Genomic DNA, 21068 nt, shown 5'->3' with positions numbered 1-21068 from the left:
CAATGTCTTCACTCTGAAGTTTCTCCCGACTGATTGCTGATTACTTTTTCAGGGCACAGACATGATACATTGTTTATTTATTCAAAAATCCCCCAAATCCCCCATTGTGTGTCTGTTGTCTTTCTCTCTATATATCTCTGTCTCTCGCTCTTTTGAAAAAGGATAATATGCTCATCAGAAAATGTTTGTACGTGACCTAGGCAACTGTATTTGTGTATATTTGTGTGTGTGTGTGTTGGAGAGAGAGAGTGTGCAATCGTGCATGTGTCTGGATCTGTGTGTGCATGTGTGTGCGTGTTTGAGAGAGAGAGTGTGTGATCGTGCGCACATGCGTGTGTGTGTGTATACAGTATGTTTACGTTGGAGAGAGATAGTGTTCGAGCGTACGTGTGTGTGTCTGAATCTGTTTGTGTGTGTGTGTGTGTGTGTCATGTGTGACAGAAATGGGACAGCCCTCTGACTGCTGTTGAGAAAGTGACTCGCCCCTGCAGGCTGTTCTCATCACATAGAATATTCAACAAACTCCAACTACTTTTTAGCAGACCTCTGTCAAGAGAGATCATATTATAAAACACCATTCCACAGCCAGCAACGCCAGCAGTAGTCCAAGTTGTTGGACAGCATTTAGATGGTAACTTGATAAGAAGTTAGTAAAAGCACTTGATTGCCAGAGTTGGCCTTCATGCAGTATGGCTTTTTAAGATTCATCATGCCATATTTGCATACCTGATTTAGGATATGTTGTGAGACCAAAGCCAGAAAAAGCAATAACCATCTTTTATTTAACATCTGCTCTCTTTTTAAATCAATATCTCTCTTTTAATTTGTCTGTTTCTGGTGTTTAGCAAAGCAGCCTTTCTGAAATAATGTAGATTGTCCTCCTCTAGGTACATTGACTTCAATACAAAACCTAGGAGGCTCATGGTTCTCACACCCTTCCATAGACTTACACAGTAATTATGACAACTTCTTGCAGCATGAACTGACATGTTGTCCACCTAATCGAAGGATCAGAGAATGAATGAGAATGAATGAGTAGTTGAATCAAAGAGAGAGAAAGACAATAGTTGAACAGTTTTGAACAAGTTAATTTCTTCCAAAATTAAGGAGACGCAAGAGAGAGAGAGAGAGAGTGAGAATTAGCGATACAAAATGGTGACATATGGACAACCCATTTTAAAACACTCTACAACACCGCTCATGAGAAGTTGAATGGATTAGACAATCAAATCCATTGGACTCCCCAGTTACTGACCAGGAGCTCTATAAGAAACTTCAGGCCCTCAAATTTTAAAAAGCATGCGGACCTGATGGCATCCTAAATGAGATGCTCAAACTCACAAGTGCATAATTTCAATTGGCTATAATAAAACTGTTTAATTTGATCCTGAGTGTAGGTTATTTCCATGACATCTGGAATCAAGGACTCATAACTCCAATTTTTAAGAACATAGACAAATTTGACCCTAACATTTACAGAGGCATTTGTGTGAACAGTAACCTGGGGAAGGTTTTCTGTAGTATTATAAATGTAAGAGTTCTAAACTTCCTTAATAAGCACAATGTCTTGAGTAAAAGCCAAATTGTATTCATACCAAAACATTGCACGACTGATCATATTTACACCCTATTTACACCCTGATAGATAAACATGTCCACCAAAATAATACCAAAATATACGCCTGCTTTATCGACTTACAAAAAGCATTTGATTCTATTTGGCATACAGGACAGTTCTACAAAGTTTTTGCAAGTGGTGTAGGGGGTAAAACATATATACATTAAATCAATGTATACTGGCAATATGTGCAGCATTAAAATTGGCAGGAAAATAACAGAATTCTTTAACCAGGGGCGGGGCCTTCGCCAGGGTTGCAATCTGAGCCCTTCACTCTTGAATATTTACATCAACGAATTGGCCACTATTCTAGAAAAATCCACAGCCCCCGGTGTTAGTCTCCACAATTCAGAGGTTAAATGCCTTCTCTTCACAGATGACCTATGCCTGCTGTCTCCCACAGCACATGGCCTACAGCAGACCCTGAACCTGCTAGAGCAGTACTGCCAGACTGTTCACAAACCTGTTCTACTAACACACTGAAACCTCAGGACCAGAACATCCAATCAATCAGAATAAAACAAATTACAACACAATCAAAACAAAACTACTTTGCTTATTGGGAAACACAAGCACAAGCACAAAGAAAAATGCAGTGCTATCTGGCCCTAAATCGACAATACACCGTGGCTAACTCTTTGACCATGGTTACTGATCAAAACCTTAGAAAAACCTTGACAATGTACAGGCTCAGTGACCACAGCCTTGCCATTGAGAAGGGTAGACACAGGAAAACCTGGCTCCCTGAAGAGGAAAGGCTGTGCAACCACTGCACCACAGCAGAACCTGAGACAGAGCTGCATTTCCTGACAAAATGTCAAAAATATAAAACAATTAGAGAGTGTCATTTCCGCAACTTTTTCAAGATTTCAAAGACCTCTCTGATGACAATAGGCTACCCGTCCTGTTGGGGGAAGACAGAGAGCTGTGGGTTGGCAGCGCACTACATTGCTGCCTGTCATAAGATGAGGGACAGACTAATCAACCTGCACATTTCCTCTACTGTATACTTATTGTTATTGTTCAATGTATGGTTATTTTGACCCTTGGTTATTGTTGTTACTGTTGTCCCGCTGACAATTTTGATTCTTATTGTCATAATATTGTAAATATCTAAAGTAAGCTATGGCAATATGTACATTGTTATGTCATGCCAATAAAGCAAATTGAATTGAATTGAACTGAGAGAGCGAGAGAGAGAGAGCATTACCTATATTTGGTTGAATTTTTTAAAACTTTCACTTTCACTTAGCCTGTGAATGTAGCTAGCTAGCTAGTTAAGCCTACACAAACATCCAGCTCAAACAGAGAGGGATGCTATGAAGCTAGAGAGCGAGCAATCTAGCTATATTTCGTTGTATTTTTTTCACTTTCACTCCTTTTTTTCACTTAGCTAGGGAACACCCAGCTCAAACAGAGAGGGATGCCATGTTAGCTAGCTGGCAATGGTTATCCAACACTTGAACTCTTTCAAGTCAAGGTTTGCTTTTGGTTTTATAAATGTATTGCCACTGGGGCCCGATATTACATCTGCTAAACTGCTTTCTGACTGTACACTGTACTGCATGATTATATCGGGTTTACTAACGCGTTAGTTTTAGTATGTTGACTATGAGGTGAAAACGATGTAGGCTGTGTGTAGTGGTTAGCAGTTATAATTTGAAGGTTTGGCTTGGCAAGTTTTTTTTTGCCTGGTCACAGACAGCTGATGTGTTGTGCACTGAAGTCCACAAGTGAAGGGAAAAGGTGAGAGGAGGAGAGTTCATAGTTGCGAGAAGGAATTATATTTACAAGCAAAGTGATCATGCAGTTTTTATGTGGCTGCTATGAAAGTGAACTGTGTTTGCGTGTGATCAGGGGTGTACCTGATACCTGAATTTGTCCAATAGAAACTCTAATTTGCAATTGTTGGACTACAGATTTCAGCCTAGATCAGCTAGATGCAGACAAGAGTGTGCAAGGCAGTATTGAATGTGTCACTGTCTGTCACTTTGTTTACTAAAAATTCTCTCACTTCACTTAGCAACCTCATGATGGGTAAAGGGAAATTAGAGTATGATGTAGTAACCTAAACCTATCAATGTTACATTGAGCTGGGTGAATAGAATATGAATAGCAGTCATCCAATATGCTGTACTATAAATAAGGCCATACTCATTAAAAAAATGATCATCCTCCCTCATCTTAAACAGCACCGACTGCCACTGATTGAAGCCCATTTCAGAATCATTCTATATCCTGACAGGATAAATGCAGACAGCCAACTCTGAACGGCTGTTTGGAATAATTGAGTGATACCCAATCAGACAGCGGTAGACAGCGGTGGGCCCCTATTTCTGAAATAATTACACCCTGACAACACACTATGCACGGCTTCTACTGCAGGGAGGGGGCTTGACTTTCAATGTCTTCAAATCAGAACACACACCAGCGTGATTGGCCATGAACAGAGGGCATCTGTGAGGGCATCTCATTGTGTTGGGTTGCTACCCTCTCAGAGGTGTGCATTATAGCATCTAAATTCACTTATTGCTGATCAAAATGTGTGCTCTCCCACCATTGTGAGTTTTCTTTTTGTCATCACTGTTGGGAAACAAATACAGCTGGAATGTGGGCATATGTGGCTTATACAGCTTGTGAGTTGTGTTGTATCCACTTTCCATATGGAATATCTCGCTCAACGCTTTTTGGAGGTGCCATGTTTGATGTGGCACAGCAGGAGTGACTGGGGTTGGAGGAAGAGGAGGAAGAAGGGCTTGTCTGAGTGAGGAGAGGAGAGATGTGTGACAGTGACAGAACCATAGAGATCCTATTAAATTACTAAGTAAGTAAGTAAAAAATACAAAAAATAAATATAATTCCTAATTCTATGGGCAGAACCCACCCAGCCATATAGCTCTATAGACCTGGCTAGGCCTGTGTGACTGAGACACCCATGAGCTCGTCTTCCACAGCTGACTGTGATTGACAATGCAGCCTCTGGGCTCTGGCAGAGTTCCTGTTTGACTAGAGATCTGCTCTGGGCTCTGGCTCTTCTCCAGTTATTCGCACCACAATATACTCTATCTGCCGTACCTGGACTCTATTACTGACAGACAGAATGGATCTAATTTCTACACCGTACTGTATTTACTTGTCATTTTACAGTGTGCAGTCCATGCATTTGTTTGGTTTATCCTCAAAGTAGAAGAACTGTGGATTATGTCCACAAATGTTGCGGGATGAACCAACTAAAAACCTTGCTTAGAAAGACCCTTACCCCCCCCCCCCCCCTCTCTCTCTCTATTTCCCCCAGTGTTGCGTGATGACTTCAGACAGAACCCCCAGGACTTGGTGGTGGCAGTGGAGGAACCTGCCACCCTGGAGTGCCAGCCTCCTCGTGGGCACCCTGAGCCTACCACCTTCTGGAGGAAAGACAAGGCCCGTCTGGACCTCAAAGATGACAGGATCACTGTGAGTACTACGTCCCGAGGACCCGGTCCATTGTGTCTGCTCTCATTATGGATAGCTAAAATATACAGATTAAATGACCCCCCATCCCAGATTGTCTGATGTAGACTTTGTTGAGCCATCTCTGTTGTCTGACTGTCTGACTCAGATTCGTGGAGGGAAGTTGACCATCTCCAAAACCAGGAAGAGTGATGCAGGGATGTACGTGTGTGTGGCCACCAACATGGTGGGGGAGAGAGACAGTGAGACGGCTCAGCTCTCTGTGTTCGGTAAGGACAGATACTGGACAGACACTTCTCTCTGTGCTTACCTGTAATGGCTGCAGTGGCTACATGCTATCTGTTTATGTTTTAAAACCTTGCTTAGAAAGCTTATAGACTACTGTCTTGTCTGTCTATGTGTTTCGTGGTTTTCCAGAGAGACCCACTTTTGTGCGTCGGCCGGTGAACCAGGTGGTCCTGGTGGAGGAGGGTGTGGAGCTCAGGTGTCAGGTGCAGGGAGACCCACCTCCCTCTCTACGCTGGAGAAAGGATAATGTGGATATACCCCGCGGCAGGTGAGGAGAGAAAGTGTGTGTGTGCATATGTTTGTGCATGTGCGTATGCAGAACATCCCTGGTCATGCCTACTGCCTCTGATCTGGCAGACTCACTAAACATAAATGCTTAGTTTGTAAATTATGTCTGAGTGTTGGATTGAGCCCCTGGCTATCCATAAATAAATAAATAAAAACTGGAAAATGTGGCCGTCTGCCTTGCTCAATATAAGGAATTTGAAATTATTTCTACTTGTACTTTTACTTTTGATACTTATGTATATTTTAGCAATTACATGTACTTTTGATACTTAAGGATATTTAAAACCAAATACTTTTAGACTTTTACTCAAGTAGTATTTTACTGGGTGACTTTCACTTTTACTTGAGTCATTTTCTATGAAGGTATCTTTACTTTGACTCAAGTATGAACATTGGGTTCTTTTTCCACCCCTGTGCGTATGTGTGTGTGTGCATGCTTGTGAGTGTGTGTGTGCCTATGTGCCCTAAGTGGCTGTGTGTGCGTTCTTGTCTTTTATGATTCCTGTTGTGGCCATGGTTGAAACGTGTTGATATATGGATTGTGAGGCAGGACTAATGAGTCCCAGGCTGAAGCTGGAGCAGGTAAACACCTGACATGTTACTACAGCGTTGCTTTGATCACGGCGCCTAACATTGTTTCTCAAAGCCCACGGAGTCCTGTTCTTAAGCCCAGATTAAATGTAATATGCTACTTAACATACGCATGCTACCCTGAGGTACAGATTAGATTTGGTATGTCTTCATGCTCTTGTGTATGTTGTCTGTGAGTGTGAGTGCATTAGTATAGCATATATTGCCATTTACCTGTGCATGACTGCATGTACAATATATACACCACAACCAAAAAGATGTGGACACCTGCTTGTCGAACTCTTCTTTCCAAAATCATGGGCATTAACATGGACTTGGTCCCCCCTTTTCTGCTATAACAGACTCCACTCTTCTGGGAAGGTTTTCCATTAGATGTTGGAACATTGTTGAGGGGACTTGGTTTCATTCAGCCACAAGAGTGAGGTTGGGCACTGATGTTGGACGATTATTATTGCCTGGCCCGCAGTTGGCATTCAAATTCATCCCAAAGGTGTTCGGGAGTGAGGTCAGGGATCTGTGCAGGCCAGTCAAGTTCTTACACACTACTCTTGACAAACAATTTCTGTATGGACCTCGCTTTGTGCAAGGGGGCATTGTCATGCTGAAACAGGAAAGGGTCTTCCCCAAACTGTTGCTACAAAGTTGAAAGCACAGAATCGTCTAGAATGTAATTGTATGTAGTAGCGTTAATTTTTCCCCTCAATGGAACTAAGAGGCCTAGCCATAACCATGACAAACAGCCCCAGACCATTACTACTCCTCCACCAAACTTTGACAGTTGGCACTATGCATTCAGACAGGTAGCGTTCTCCTGGCATCCGACAAACCCAGATTCGCACATCGGACTGCCAGATGGTGAAGCGTGATTCATCACTCCAGAAAACGTCTTTCCACTGCTCCAGATTTCAATGGCGGCGAGCTTTACGCCACTCCAGACGATGCTTGGCATTGCGCATGGTGATCTTAGGCTTGTGTGCGGCTGCTCGGCCATGGAAATCCATTTCATGAAGCTCCCGGCGATCAGTTCTTGTGCTGACGTTGCTTCCAGAGGCAGTTTGGAACTCGGTAGTGAGTATGGGAACCGAGGACAGACAATCTTTACGCTGTAAGTGCTTCAGCACTCGGCGGTCCCGTTCTGTGAGCTTGTGTGTCCTACCACTTTGCGTCTGAGCTGTTGTTGCTCCTAGACAATTCCACTTCACACTAACAGCGCTTACAGTTGACCGGAGCAAGCCTAGCAGGGCAGAAATTTTATGAAGTGACTTAGTGGAAAGGTAGCATCCTATGACGGTACTACAGTCGTGGCCAAAAGTTTTGAGAATGACACAAATATACATTTTCACAAAGTCTGCTGCCTCAGTTTGTATGATGGCAATTTGCATATACTCCAGAATGTTATGAAGAGTGATCAGATGAATTGCAATTAATTAAGTCCATCTTTGCCATGCAATTAAACTGAATCCCCCCAAAAACATTTCCACTGCATTTCAGCCCTGCCACAAAAGGACCAGCTGACATCATGTCAGTGATTCTCTCGTTAACACAGGTGTGAGTGTTGACGAGGCCAAGGCTGAAGATCACTCTGTCATGCTGATTGAGTTTGAATAACAGACTGGAAGCTTCAAAAGGAGGGTGGTGCTTGGAATCATTGTTCTTCCTCTGTCAACCTTGGTTACCTGCAAGGAAAGAAGTGCCGTCATCATTGCTTTGCACAAAAAGGGCTTCACATGCAAGGATATTGCTGCCAGTAAGATTGCACCTAAATCAACCATTTATCGGATCATCAAGAACTTCAAGGAGAGCGGTTCAATTATTATGAAGGACCTTCTCCTAAAGTTGATTCAGCTGCGGGATCGGGGCACCACCAGTACAGAGCTTGCTCAGGAATGGCAGCAGGCAGGTGTGAGTGCATCTGCACGCACAGTGAGGCGAAGACTTTTGGAGGATGGCCTGGTGTCAAGAAGGGCAGCAAAGAAGCCACTTTTCTCCAGGAAAAACATCAGGGAGAGACTGATATTCTGCAACAGGTACAGGGATTGGACTGCTGAGGAATGGTGTATAGTCATTTTCTCTGATGAATCACCTTTCCGATTGTTTGGGGCATCCGGAAAAAAGCTTGTCCTGAGAAGACAAGGTGAGCGCTACCATCAGTCCTGTGTCGTGCCAAAAGTAAAGCATCCTGAGACCATTCATGTGTGGGGTTGCTTCTCAGCCAAGGGAGTGGGCTCACTCACAATTTTGCCTGAGAACACAGCCATGAATAAAGAATGGTACCAACACATCCTCCGAGAGAAACTTCTCCCAACCATCCAGGAACAGTGTGGTGATGAACAATGCCTTTCCAGCATGATGTAGCAACTTGCCATAAGGCAAAAGTGATAACTAAGTGGCTCAGGGAACAAAACATCGATATTTTGGGTCCATGGCCAGGAAACTCCCCAGACCTTAATCCCATTGTGAATTTGTGGTCAATCCTCAAGAGACGGGTGGACAAACAAAAACCCACAAATTCTGACAAACTCCAAGCATTGATTATGCAAGAATGGGCTGTCATCAGTCAGGATGTGGCCCAGAAGTTAATTGACAGCATGCCAGGGTGGATTGCAGAGGTCTTGAAAAAGAATGGTCAATACTGCAAATATTGACTCTTTGCATCAACTTCATGTAATTGTCAATAAAAGCCTTTGACACTTATGAAATGCTTGTAATTATAATTCAGTATTCCATAGTAACATCTGACAAAAATATCTAAAGACAATGAAGCAGAAAACTTTGTGAAAATGTATATTTGTGTCATTCTCAAAACTTTTGGCCACGACTGTACATTGAAAGTCACTGAGCTCTTCAGTAAGCCCATTCTACTGCCAATGTTTGTGTATGGAGATTGCATGGTTGTGTGCTCAATTGTATACACCTGTCAGCAACATTGTGGCTGAAATAGCCGAATGAAATAGCCAAATCCACTAATTTGAGGGGGGGTCCACATACTTTTGTATACATAGTGTATGATGCACGCAATTCAATTTCTTTACTCTACTTCCTCCTTTTTGTCTGTGTTTCTGTATGTATCTTTTAGTATTCAAGCTCTTGATTTTCGATGATATACAGTGCATTTGGAAATGACCATAATGACCAAGTTTTTACAGTTATTAAAAATTATAAACAGAAATACCTGATTCACATAAGTATTCAGCCCCCTTGCTATGAGACACGAAATTGAGTGCAGGTGCGTCCTGTTTCCATTGATCATCCTTGAGACGTTTCTACAACTTGCTTAGAGACCACATGTGGTACATTCAATTGACTGGACATGATTTGGAAAGGCACACACCTCTCTATACAAGGTCCCACAGTTGACAGTGCATGTCAGAGCAAAAACCAAGCCATAAGGTCGAAGGAATTGTCCGTAGAGCTCTGAGACAGGGTTGTGTCGAGGCACAGATCTGGGGAAGGGTACCAAAACATTTCTGGAGCGTTGAAGGTCCCCAAGAACACAGTGGTCTCCATTATTCTTGAATGGAAGAAGTTTGAGCTGGCCGGGAGCTCCGGCTAACTTTGCAAATGAAGGAGACGGGCCTTGGTCAGGGAGTCAACCAAGAACCCGATGGTCACTCTGACAGAGCTCCAGAGTTCCTATGTGGAGAATGGAGAACCTTCCAGAAGGACAACCATCCCTGCAGCACTCCACCAATCAGGCCTTTATGTTGGAGTGGCCAGACAGAAGCCACTCCTCAGTAAAATGACAGCCCGCTTGCAGTATGCCAAAAGGCACCTAAAGGACTCTCAGACCATGAGAAACAAGCTTCTCTGGTCTGATGAAACCAAGATTGAACTCTTTGGCCTGAATGCCAAGCGTCACATCTGGAGGAAACCTGGAACCATCCCTACGGTGAAGCATGGTGCTGGCAGCATCAGGCTGTGGGGATGCTTTTCAGCGGCAGTGACTGGGAGACTAGTTAGGATAGAGGAAAAGATGAACGGAGCAAAGTAAAGAGAGATCCTTGATGAAAATCTGCTCCAGAGTGCTCAGGACCTCAGACTGGGGCGAATATTCACCTTCCAACAGGACAACGACCCTAAGCACACAGCCAAGACCATGCAGGAGTGACAACTTTATGAATTTCCTTGAGTGGCCCAGCCAGAGCCTGGACTTAAACCCGATCTAACATCTCTGGAGAGACCTGAAATAAGCTGTGCAGCAACGCTCAGCATCCAACCTGACAGAGCTTGAGAGGATCCGCAAAGAAGATTGGGAGAAACTCCCCAAATACAGGTGTGCCGAGCTTGTAGAATCATACCCAAGAGGACTCAAGGCTGTAATCGCTGCCAAACGTGCTTCAACAAAGTACTGAGTGAAGTGTCTGAATAGTTATGTAAATGTGACATTGCATTTTTTACGAACATTTTTAAAAATCTGTTTTTACTTTTTCATTATGGGGTGTTGTGTGTAGATTGTTAAGGGGAAAAAACGATTTAATCCATTTTAGAATAAGGCTGTAACGTAACAAAATGTGTTAAAAGTCAAGGGGTCTGAATTCTTTCCGAATGCACTTCAGAAAGTATTCACACCACTTGACTTATTAAATAAATAATGTTACAGCCTGAATTCGAAATGGCCAACACACAATACCCCATAATGTCAAAGTGGAATAATGTTTTTAGACATTTTTACAAGTTAATTAAAAATGAAAAGCTGAAATGTCTTGAGTCAATAAGTATTCAATTCCTTTGTTATGGCAAGCCCAAATAAGTTCAGGAGTAAAAAATGTGCTAAACAAGTCAATTAATACGTTTCATGGACTCACAGTCGAGCAATGAATTTCTAACAGAGATTCAACCACAAAGACCAGGGAGGTTTTCCAATGCCTCGCAAAAAAAGGGGACCTATTGGAAGAAAGGTTAAAAAAAAGCAGACATTGAATATCCCTGTGAGCAGCGTGAACATATTAATTACTTTTTGGATGGTGTATCAATACACCCAGTCACTAGAATTATACAGGCGTCCTTACTAACTCAATTGCTGGATTGGAAGGATACCTCTCAGGGATTTCAAAATGATTCCAATGGTGGTTGTAATGGTGGTTGTAATGATCGGCTATGAAAAGCCAACTGACATTTATTCCTGATTATTATTTGACCATGCTTGTCATTTATGAACATTTTGAACATCTTGGCCATGTTCTGTTATAATCTCCACCCGGCACAGCCAGAAGAGGACTGGCCACCCCTCATAGCCTGGTTCCTCTCTAGGTTTCTTCCTAGGTTTTGGCCTTTCTAGGGAGTTTTTCCTAGCCACCGTGCTTCTACACCTGCATTGCTTGCTGTTTGGGGTTTTAGGCTGGGTTTCTGTACAGCACTTTGAGATATTAGCTGATGTACGAAGGGCTATATAAAATAAACTTGATTGATTGATTGATTGGTTGTAAAACAGTTACAGAGTTTAATGGCTGTGATAGTAGAAAACTGAGGATGGATTAACAGCGTTGTAGTTACTCCACAATACTAACCTAAATGACAGAGTGAAAATAAGGAAGCCTTTACAGAATAAAAATATTCCAAAACATGCATCCTTTTTACAATAAGGCACTAAAGTAAATCTGCCAAAAATGTGGCAAATAAATGAACTTTATGTCCTGAATACAAAGCATTATGTTTGGATCAAATCCAACACAACATATCACTAAGTACCATTCTTCATATTTTCAAGCATACTGTAGTGGTGGCTGCATCATGTTATGGGTATGCTTGTAATTGTTAAGGACTGGTGAGTTTTTCAGGATAAAAATTAACGGAATGGAGCTAACCTTTCTGAACCACCCATCCCGGATCCGGGATAATTGTCATCAGCAACGCTGAATAGCATAGCGTAGCATAGCGCCACAGGTAAATAATATTACTAGAAAATATTCATATTCATGAAATCACAAGTGCAATATTGCAAAACACAGCTTAGCCTTTTGTTAATCCACCTGTCGTCTCAGATTTTGAAATTATGCTTTACAGCGAAAGCAATACAAGCGTTTGTGTAAGTTTATCGATCCGTCGACAAAACAATATTTACACTTAGCATCAGGTAACTTGGTCACGAAAATCAGAAAAGCAATCAAATTAATCGTTTACCTTTGATGATCTTCGGATATTTTCACTCACGAGACTCCCAGTTAGACAACAAATGTTCCTTTTGTTCCATAAAGATATTTTGTTATATCCAAATACCTCCGTTAGTTTGGTGCGTTATGCCCAGGAATCCACCGGATAGAGCGGTCACGACAACGCAGACAAAAATTCCAAATTATATCCATAATGTCCACAGAAACATGTCAAACGTTTTTTATAATCCATCCTCAGGGTGTTTTTCAAATATCTATTCGATAATATATCAACCGGGACAGTTGGCTTTTCACTAGGACCGGGAGTAACAATGGCTGCCTTTCTCTTTTGCGCACAACTCACTCTGAGAGCCCCCACCTATCCACTTACGCAATGTGGTCGTTCACGCTCATTCTTCAAAATAAAAGCCTGAAATATGTCTAAAGGCTGTTGACACCTTAGGGAAGCCATAGAAAAAGGAGTCTGGTTGATATCCCTTTAAATGGGCAATAGGGATGCATAGGAACAGAGAGGTTTCAAAAACAGGGGCACTTCCTGATTGGATTTTCCTCAGGTTTTAGCCTGCAATATCAGTTCTGTTTAACTCACAGACAAAATTTTGACAGTTTTGGAAACTTCAGAGTGTTTTCTATCGTAATCAGCCCCCGAATCTAGTTTCAGGGGCTGAGAAATAGGCAGTTTCAAATGGGTACGTTTTTTAGCCAAAAAAGAAAATACTGCCCCCTAGCCTTAAGAAGTTCTAAGCACAGGTTAAATCCTAGATGAAAACCTGATGAAAACCTGGTTCAGTGTGCTTTCCACCAGACACTGGTAGATTAATTCACCTTTCAGCAGAACAATAACCTGAAACACAAGGCCTATTGCACACTGGATTTGCTTACCAAGACGACATTGAATGTTCCTGAGGAGCCTAGTTACAGTTTTGACTTAAATCAACTTGAAAACCTATGGCAAGACTTAAAAATGGCTGTCTAGTAATGATCAACAACCCAAATTGACAGAGCTTGAATCATTTTAAAAAGAATAATGGGCAAATATTGTACTATCTAGGAGTGTAAAGCTCTTAGTGACTCACAGTAATCACTGCCAAAGGTGATGTATTGACTCAGGATTGTGAATACTTATGTAAATTAGATATTTCTATAACACATCAAAATGTAGAATACATCAAGGGGTAAGAATTATTTCTGAAGGCATTCTACCCGTTCTAGCTAGACTCATAGAAATAGTCATTTTATTTATATAGCTACTCTACACAAGACCTAAGCTCTAGCAATACCATATATTTAGGCCACTATTATGTATCATTATCTAATTGAAGTGCCATCAGGACAACTGTCCAGAGCAATAATCCATTTACACAACTGGCTTTGGACATGCAGGGTAGTCTGAGGTTAGTCCTTAGCCTGGTGTCACAGCAGGAGGACTACGCTGCCAATGGAGTCAATATGTGGTTAGGTCCACAGCATAAAACAACATTTACCATAACTCTTTGTCCCTCCCAGCAGTTGGCCTGGCTTGTTTCACAGTAACTGAAAACCCTTTCACAGTTCGCCAATGTCAAATCCCATATAACGTCTTTGACCCTATTGGGATTTGTATGAGAGGAAATATATGTTTCAGTCCATGATATAATTTAAGTGTGTATTTCTAAAGGACGTGCCCTGAAGTAGTAGTGGTGTGGGAGAGAATTAAGATAGTGTTGGCTTCAGTCTGTGTGTTCAGCAGGACCATGTGTCCGAGACGGGAAGTGGCCGTGAGGAACATTCTCTCAGACTGGGGTAGAATAGAGTAGTGTCTGTCTGGCTGTACTTCCGTCTGGCTTTCTCTCTGTCTACTCCCTGCTCACTCCTTTCTCCATCCTTCCCCCTGATTCCAGAAACATGCCCTACTTTCAGACCTGCCATTCTCTCTTTCTCTTTCTCTTTCTCTCTCTCCTTCCTTCCTTCCTTGCTTTGTTAGGACTGGTGTTTCTCTGAGTGATGAACTGTTAGCCCTGCTCTGTTATGACCAGTGTTTCCCTGTGTGATGGACTGTTAGACCTGCTCTGTTGGGACAGGTGTTTCTCTGAGTGATGGACTGTTAGCCCTGCTCTCTTAGGACTGGTTTCTCTGTGTGATGGACTGTTAGTCCTGCTCTGTTAGGACTGGTGTTTCTCTGAGTGATGGACTGTTAGCCCTGCTCTCTTAGGACTGGTGTTTCTCTGAGTGATGGACTGTTAGACCTGCTCTGTTAGGACTGGTGTTGCTCTGAGTGATGGACTGTTAGCCCTGCTCTGTTAGGACCGGTATTTCTCTGAGTGATGAACTGTTAGCCCTGCTCTGTTAGGACCGGTGTTTCTCTGAGTGATGAACTGTTAGCCCTGCTCTGTTAGGACCGGTGTTTCTCTGAGTGATGGACTGTTAGCCCTGCTCTGTTAGGACCGGTGTTTCTCTGAGTGATGAACTGTTAGCCCTGCTCTGTTAGGACTGGTGTTTCTCTAAGTGATGAACTGTTAGTCCTGCTCTGGCTGCCTTAATCGACTTCCGCCTCATCGGCTCCCGGGGAGCAGTTGTTGTGGGGGTTAACTGCCTTGCTTCAGGGCAGAAGGGAAGATTTTTCCACGTTGCCGGCTCTGGGATTAGACAGCCTCTCTCTTTCTCTTTCTTTCTTTCTTTCTTTCTTTCTTTCTTTCTTTCTTTCTTTCTTTCTTTCTTTCTTTCTTTCTTTCTTTCTTTCTTTCTTTCTTTCTTTCTTTCTCTCTTTCTTTCTCTCTCTCTCTCTCTCTCTCTCTCTCTCTCTCTCTCTCTCTCTCTCTCTCTCTCTCTCTCTCTCTCTCTCTCTCTCTCTCTCTCTCTCTCTCTCTCTCTCTCTCTCTCTCTCTCTCTCTCTCTCTCTCTCTCTCTCTCTCTCTCTCTCTCTCTCTCTCTCTCTCTCTCTCTCTCTCTCTCACTCACTCACTCACTCACTCACTCACTCACTCACTCACTCACTCACTCACTCACTCACTCACTCACTCACTCACTCACTCACTCACTCACTCACTCACTCACTCACTCACTCACTCACTCACTCACTCACTCACTCACTCACTCACTCACTCACTCACTCACTCACTCACTCACTCACTCATACACACATAGCACACACACTCACACACACCCCACAGTGGGTGCCTCTTCTTCATAAATATTGAAATAGAGGAACAGTCAGGGTTCCAGCTGAAAGCACCTTTCATTTTACCTTGCCTTTCAGCCCTGCACAATTGCCCCCCCTTCTCCTCCTCCTCTGTAGCAGAATGTAGTCTCTCTGCAGCGGGGAGTTTTAAAGTGTCTCAGAAAACCTTGCTTTATTTTTCAAAACAACCTTATCTCCACAGCCTATTATTTTATGTAAGCTTTACTCTAAAATGTCCCAGAGGTGGACTGCTTTTCTTACTGAATTGTACATAAGCATACGGCTACATTCTTAAGTGTAATTGTTATTTATACAGAACATAGCCCCTTTTCCCAACCGTATCATACCAGCCGTTTAGTAAAACAGCCATGGCATGCAAGCCAGCAGAGGTGTGAGACTGACTACTGCAAGTTTGACTTGTGTAATGTCAACCTCTCCTCTCCTCCTTCCTCAGATATGACATCCGTTATGAGAAGGAGGATTTCCTTCTGAGGATCAAGAAGGCATCAGCTGGCGACCAGGGCACCTTCACCTGTGTGGCTGAGAACCGTGTGGGCAAAGTGGAGGTCTCGGCTACCCTCACCATCAGGGGTGAGTATATGCTACTGTAGGAGACAGACAAACACCAGTCCTGTTCCTGGAGCTGTGGTAATAGTCTCAGCAGGGTGAGTCTGTGCGAGTGTTATTGCCCCCCTGATGTGAGCCTGGAGCTGGGCTCAGTCCCTCTCTCTCCCAGGGCCCAGACTGAATGATTACACCAGGACCTCAAACCTCCACACAAAGATGAGCAACTTAACCAGAACCAATTGTGCTACACACCCTGCATCCCTCTCTCCACTGGGATGCTAATAGAACTGGTGCAGTGAGACTCTGGTAGGGTATTTTAAGGGTATTTGAGTTGAAGAGGGTAAGGGCAGGCGAAACTCAGCGTTCTGATTTTGCCTTTGTTTGTTTGTACATAAGCACACAGTGCGTCAGTGGTGATGCTATGATGTTTCCACATCTGTGACTGTGCATAAGACAATGTGAACATTGTATTACTATAAAACCCGTCCAACCCAAGATTATGCCAGGTTTATTTCCTTTACCTAAGCCTCATGCCATCACCTGCCATGGTGACTGAGCCCCACTCTCCTCATCCGTACCTGCTGGACTTTTGTACCCAACACCATATGTCATTCATTTCTGATTTTCATTTATTTTTCTTTCCCTCTCCTCTCCTCCTCTCCTCCTCTCCTCCTCTCCTCCTCTACTCCTCTCCTCTCGGTCTTGTGTTTTGTCCTCACCCATCCACACCATTGTTCTTTCACCAGCTCGCCCTGTTGGTAAGTAAGACCTGATCCCATTGTGCATGTATTACTCTCTCTCTCTCTCTCTCTCTCTCTCTCTCTCTCTCTCTCTCTCTCTCTCTCTCTCTCTCTCTCTCTCTCTCTCTCTCTCTCTCTCTCTCTCTCTCTCTCTCTCTCTCTCTCTCTCTCTCTCTCTCTCTCTCTCTCTCTCTCTCTCTCACAACGATACACACATGCACACACACACGCAAAGGCACATGCTTAAAAGGGCTCAGTAAATGTTCCTACACTTGCATACATACACACCCATAAACACAAAACACACATTCACACCTGATTATTTAACATACAGTACTAATACATGCACATTTAGTTCCTTAGTTTGAACCACCCAACCCTGCCCTCCTTTTAGTTGTGTGTTGTAAAGTTAGTTGAAAGCCCTTTGTTTCTCCAACAGTATCAAGACATAGTAGTTGTTATGCAGTAGTTCTGATGTAGAGACTAGAAGGGGAGAATGTGTGTTAAAGCAGCCGTGCTCATGAGTTGGTCTCATTCATGCAGGTTTGCGGCCAACTGGATCTATGGCTTCTGTGGTCTGTTACCTGTAGTAATGGCTCTTAAGAGAGACTACTAGACAATCACCTGTTGCATGTTCCCTGCAGCCTGTAGCTTGTAGCTGAAACCTGTAGCGCTCTTTGCTTAGTTTGTGTACATGTACATCATTTTCTCTAAATGTGTTCCTTCTGTGCTGTGGTGACAGAGGCTCCCCTGTTTGTGGTGCGACCCCGGGACCAGATCGTGGCTGAAGGGCGCACAGCCACCTTCCCCTGTGAGACCAAGGGCAACCCCCAACCCACTGTGTTTTGGCAACGAGAGGGCAGCCAGGTAAGAAACACTTGTTTGAATAACGTGTGTTGAATGTCTGTGTGCTTTTATACATGAGAGTTCCCCTTAGTGTGTTGGCCTCCTCCAATGCACATAAACAAAAAAAACTTCTCCTTGTTTACCTAATTGAGACATGAAGGTTGGGTCCTGATTGGACAGTGGATAGAGCCGTGGAACGAGAGAGGGCACTTAGAATTCCCGACAGTTACATAATGAAGTGGTCATCAATCATCAGTCCACTCTGCAGGGCTCTGACCAGCAATTTATTTCACAAGAAATTACATTAATTTGCTGCATTAGTTGTTAGGCATAATGGGATCAGGCTAATGTCCTTCCCTTCCCCTCCGTTTGTCTGCTCTCAGGTAGCGGAATGGGAAAAAAATCTAATTGAAGCGAAAGAGGTAGAGATTTCAAGGCTATGTGTGGGCGGCCGTGAGGACTCACTTAACTTCAAGACCCGTAGTGCAAGGCATCATCACTGGCAGGGCTGACTGCGTCTCACCCACAGTGTAAATTACCGACCACTCCGAGCAGATAGAGGACCACAAACCCTTACTACTGAATTACACACACATTTCTAGGACAAGTGAGTGAATAGGAGGACTAAGGACATAACATCCTAGTCAGTAATGAACACACACTGAGAATGGAAATTTAGTAAAATAGAGCAAGACTTCAGATGATTGGTTTGACCTGTTGTTGCTTTTTAGTTAATGCAGCCTGATCTTGCCTTGCACATGTACGGTGATTGGGACTATACTGTTATATAACATTGTATTGCCAAGGTTGTCACTGACAGCAATTATGACTCATAACTGCACAGTACAGTTATGATTTACTATTTACTCATACTATCAACGGCAACATTTAGGCCTACATTGAATCTCGCCATGTTTTCTATGGAGCACAGGACTAAACACCATGCTGTTTTTCATAATGAATCTATGTTATCTCACCAGGATCTGCTGTTCCCCAGCCAGCCAGCGCAGGGAGACAGCCGTGTGTCAGTGGCAGTGAGTGGAGAGCTGACCATCTCCTCCGTACAGCGCTCTGATGCAGGCTACTACACCTGCCAGGCCCTCACTGTGGCCGGCAGCATCCTGGCCAAGGCTCAGCTAGAGGTGGCAGACGGTGAGAGCATATAGAGCATGCCATGCACAAACACATGCGCACACACACACACACACACACACACACACACACACACACACACACACACACACACACACACACACACACACACACACACACACACACACACGCACACGCACACGCACACACACACCACATACACTGGCAGATGTGGTCATACCAATGCGCACCTGCAGAGCTATCCTTGCCAACAGAATTGTGCGCCTTGCCTGAGAACAATGCACAACTAAGTGCAAGCACACACACTTGCTTGACCACATGCACTGAAGGTGCATAAAATGCATCAGAGGCTGACTGTTTAATGCTTGTCACTTGTCTTGGCTGAGATGTGCTGAAAGGTGTAAGAGCTAATCGGTCAAATGCCTTCATCCATTTCATTAGCATGTCACTGTGGGAAGTTGCACCAGAGAGAGGCCATGAAAGGCCTGCAAAGAGAGAAACTGTTCAAATGAAACCTCTCTCCCTGATGGAGGGTCACATGTACACCTCTCTCCTCCTCTCAAAGAGCATCATTATCTTAAGTGCTGAGCTAGTGCCAGTTAGGAGCTGTTTATGCCTCTCTCGCTCTCTCTTTCTCTCTCTCGCTCTCTATCTCTGTCTCCATCGCTCTCTCTCTTTCTCACTCATTTCCTGGATTCCTCTCAAACACATTATTGAATTAACATCTGCTAAAGGATTTTTTGGAAAGAGAACATACTTTGCCATGCGAGTTGGAAAATATGTAAATAGTGTTGCTGTATACAGTACAGGGGATTGAAGGAATGATCAAGTGGTTGAGTGTGAAAAATGCAACAAGAGCTCACGGTTTTACCAATTTGACTTCAGATTCAGACACAAATTTTGAAGATGCTCCAAAGGTCAAATTTTGAAGTGTTTTCGACGCCCTGGGTTGCTCCTAATGCTCAAATCAAGTAAATCAAATCAAATTGTATTTGTCACATCTGCCGAATACAACGGGTGTAGACTTAACAGTGAAATGCTTGCTTACGAGCCCAGTGATACAGAATTAAAAACTAATAGTACAAATACAAATAGTAAGACAAGATGAATGAAATATACAAGAATGAAGCTATATACAGGGAGTACCAGTACCAGATCAATGTGCAGGGAGGGGAATGAGGTATTTGAGGTAGATATGTACATGAAGGCAGGGTAACGTGATTAGGCATCAGGATAGATAATAATAAGACTAAAATAAAGAACAGAGTAGCAACAGCATATGATGAGTATGTCAAATCAAATCAAATTGTATTTGTCACATGCGCTGAATACAACAAGATTAGACCTTACTTTGAAATGCTTACTTACAAGCCCTTAACCAACAATGCAGTTTTAAGAAAAACAAGAATTAAGAACAAATATTTACTAAATAAACTAAAGTAAAAAATGAAAGAGCAACAATAAAATAACAATAACGAGTCTATATACAGGGGGTACCGGTACTGAGTCAATGTGCGGGGGTACAGGTTAGTCGAGGTAATTGAGGTAATAAGTACATGTAGGTAGGGGTAAGGTGACTATGCATAGATAATAGATAATAAACAGCAAGTAGCAGCAGCATAAAAAAAAGGGGGGGAGGTCAATGCAAATAGTCCAGGTAGCCATTTAATTAGCTGTTTAGCAGTCTTATGGCTTGGGGGTAGAAGCTGTTCAGAAGCGTTTTGGACCTAGACTTGGCACTCCGGTACCGATTGCCATGTCATAGCAGAGAGAACAGTCTCTGACTAGGGTGGCTGGAGTCTTTGGCAATTTTTAGGGCCTTCCTCTGACACCGCCTGGTATAGAAGTCCTGGATGGCAGGAAGCTTGGCCCCAGTGATGTACTGGGCCGTACGGGAGGCCGAGCAGTTGTCATACCAGATGGTGATGCAACCAGTCAGGAGGTTCTCGATGGTGCAGCTGTAGAACTTTTTGATGATCTGAAGACCCATGCCAAATCTTTTCAGTCTCCTGAGGGGGAATAGGTGTTGTTGTGCCCTCTTCACAACTATCTTGGTGTGTTTGGACCACGATAGTTTGTTGGTGATGTGGGCAGGAAGGAACTTGAAGCTCTCAACCTGCTCCAGTACAGCCCCGTCGATGAGAATGAGGGTGTGCTCTGCCCTCCTTTTCCTGTAGTCCACGATCATCTCCTTTGTCTTGATCACATTGTGGGAGAGGTTGTTGTGTGTTGTGTGTTTTTGTTGTGTCTGTATGCATTTGTGTGTTATGTGCGTATGTACAGTAGTGAATGTGTGTGGG

The 21068-nt window shown here is 43.3% G+C and overlaps 1 protein-coding gene across 5 annotated transcripts in view; it reads left to right on the top strand.

Moving 5' to 3' along the window:
• Positions 1-21068, top strand: part of LOC139535494 (roundabout homolog 2-like) — a 270018-nt gene that overhangs the window by 161359 nt on the left and 87591 nt on the right. For all 5 annotated transcript variants that reach the window (XM_071334954.1, XM_071334937.1, XM_071334946.1 and 2 more), the window contains exons 3-8: positions 4914-5071; positions 5217-5337; positions 5486-5624; positions 15957-16093; positions 17552-17676; positions 18636-18807. In XM_071334954.1, the coding sequence (XP_071191055.1) occupies positions 4914-5071; positions 5217-5337; positions 5486-5624; positions 15957-16093; positions 17552-17676; positions 18636-18807 (852 nt within the window). The remainder of the gene's footprint in view (positions 1-4913; positions 5072-5216; positions 5338-5485; positions 5625-15956; positions 16094-17551; positions 17677-18635; positions 18808-21068) is intronic.

The sequence above is a fragment of the Salvelinus alpinus genome, chromosome 1 (genome assembly GCF_045679555.1).
Source record: "Salvelinus alpinus chromosome 1, SLU_Salpinus.1, whole genome shotgun sequence".
Classification (NCBI taxonomy): domain Eukaryota; kingdom Metazoa; phylum Chordata; class Actinopteri; order Salmoniformes; family Salmonidae; genus Salvelinus; species Salvelinus alpinus.
Note: the sequence above shows the minus strand (reverse complement) of the source record. Positions and strands in the feature narration are given on the sequence as shown.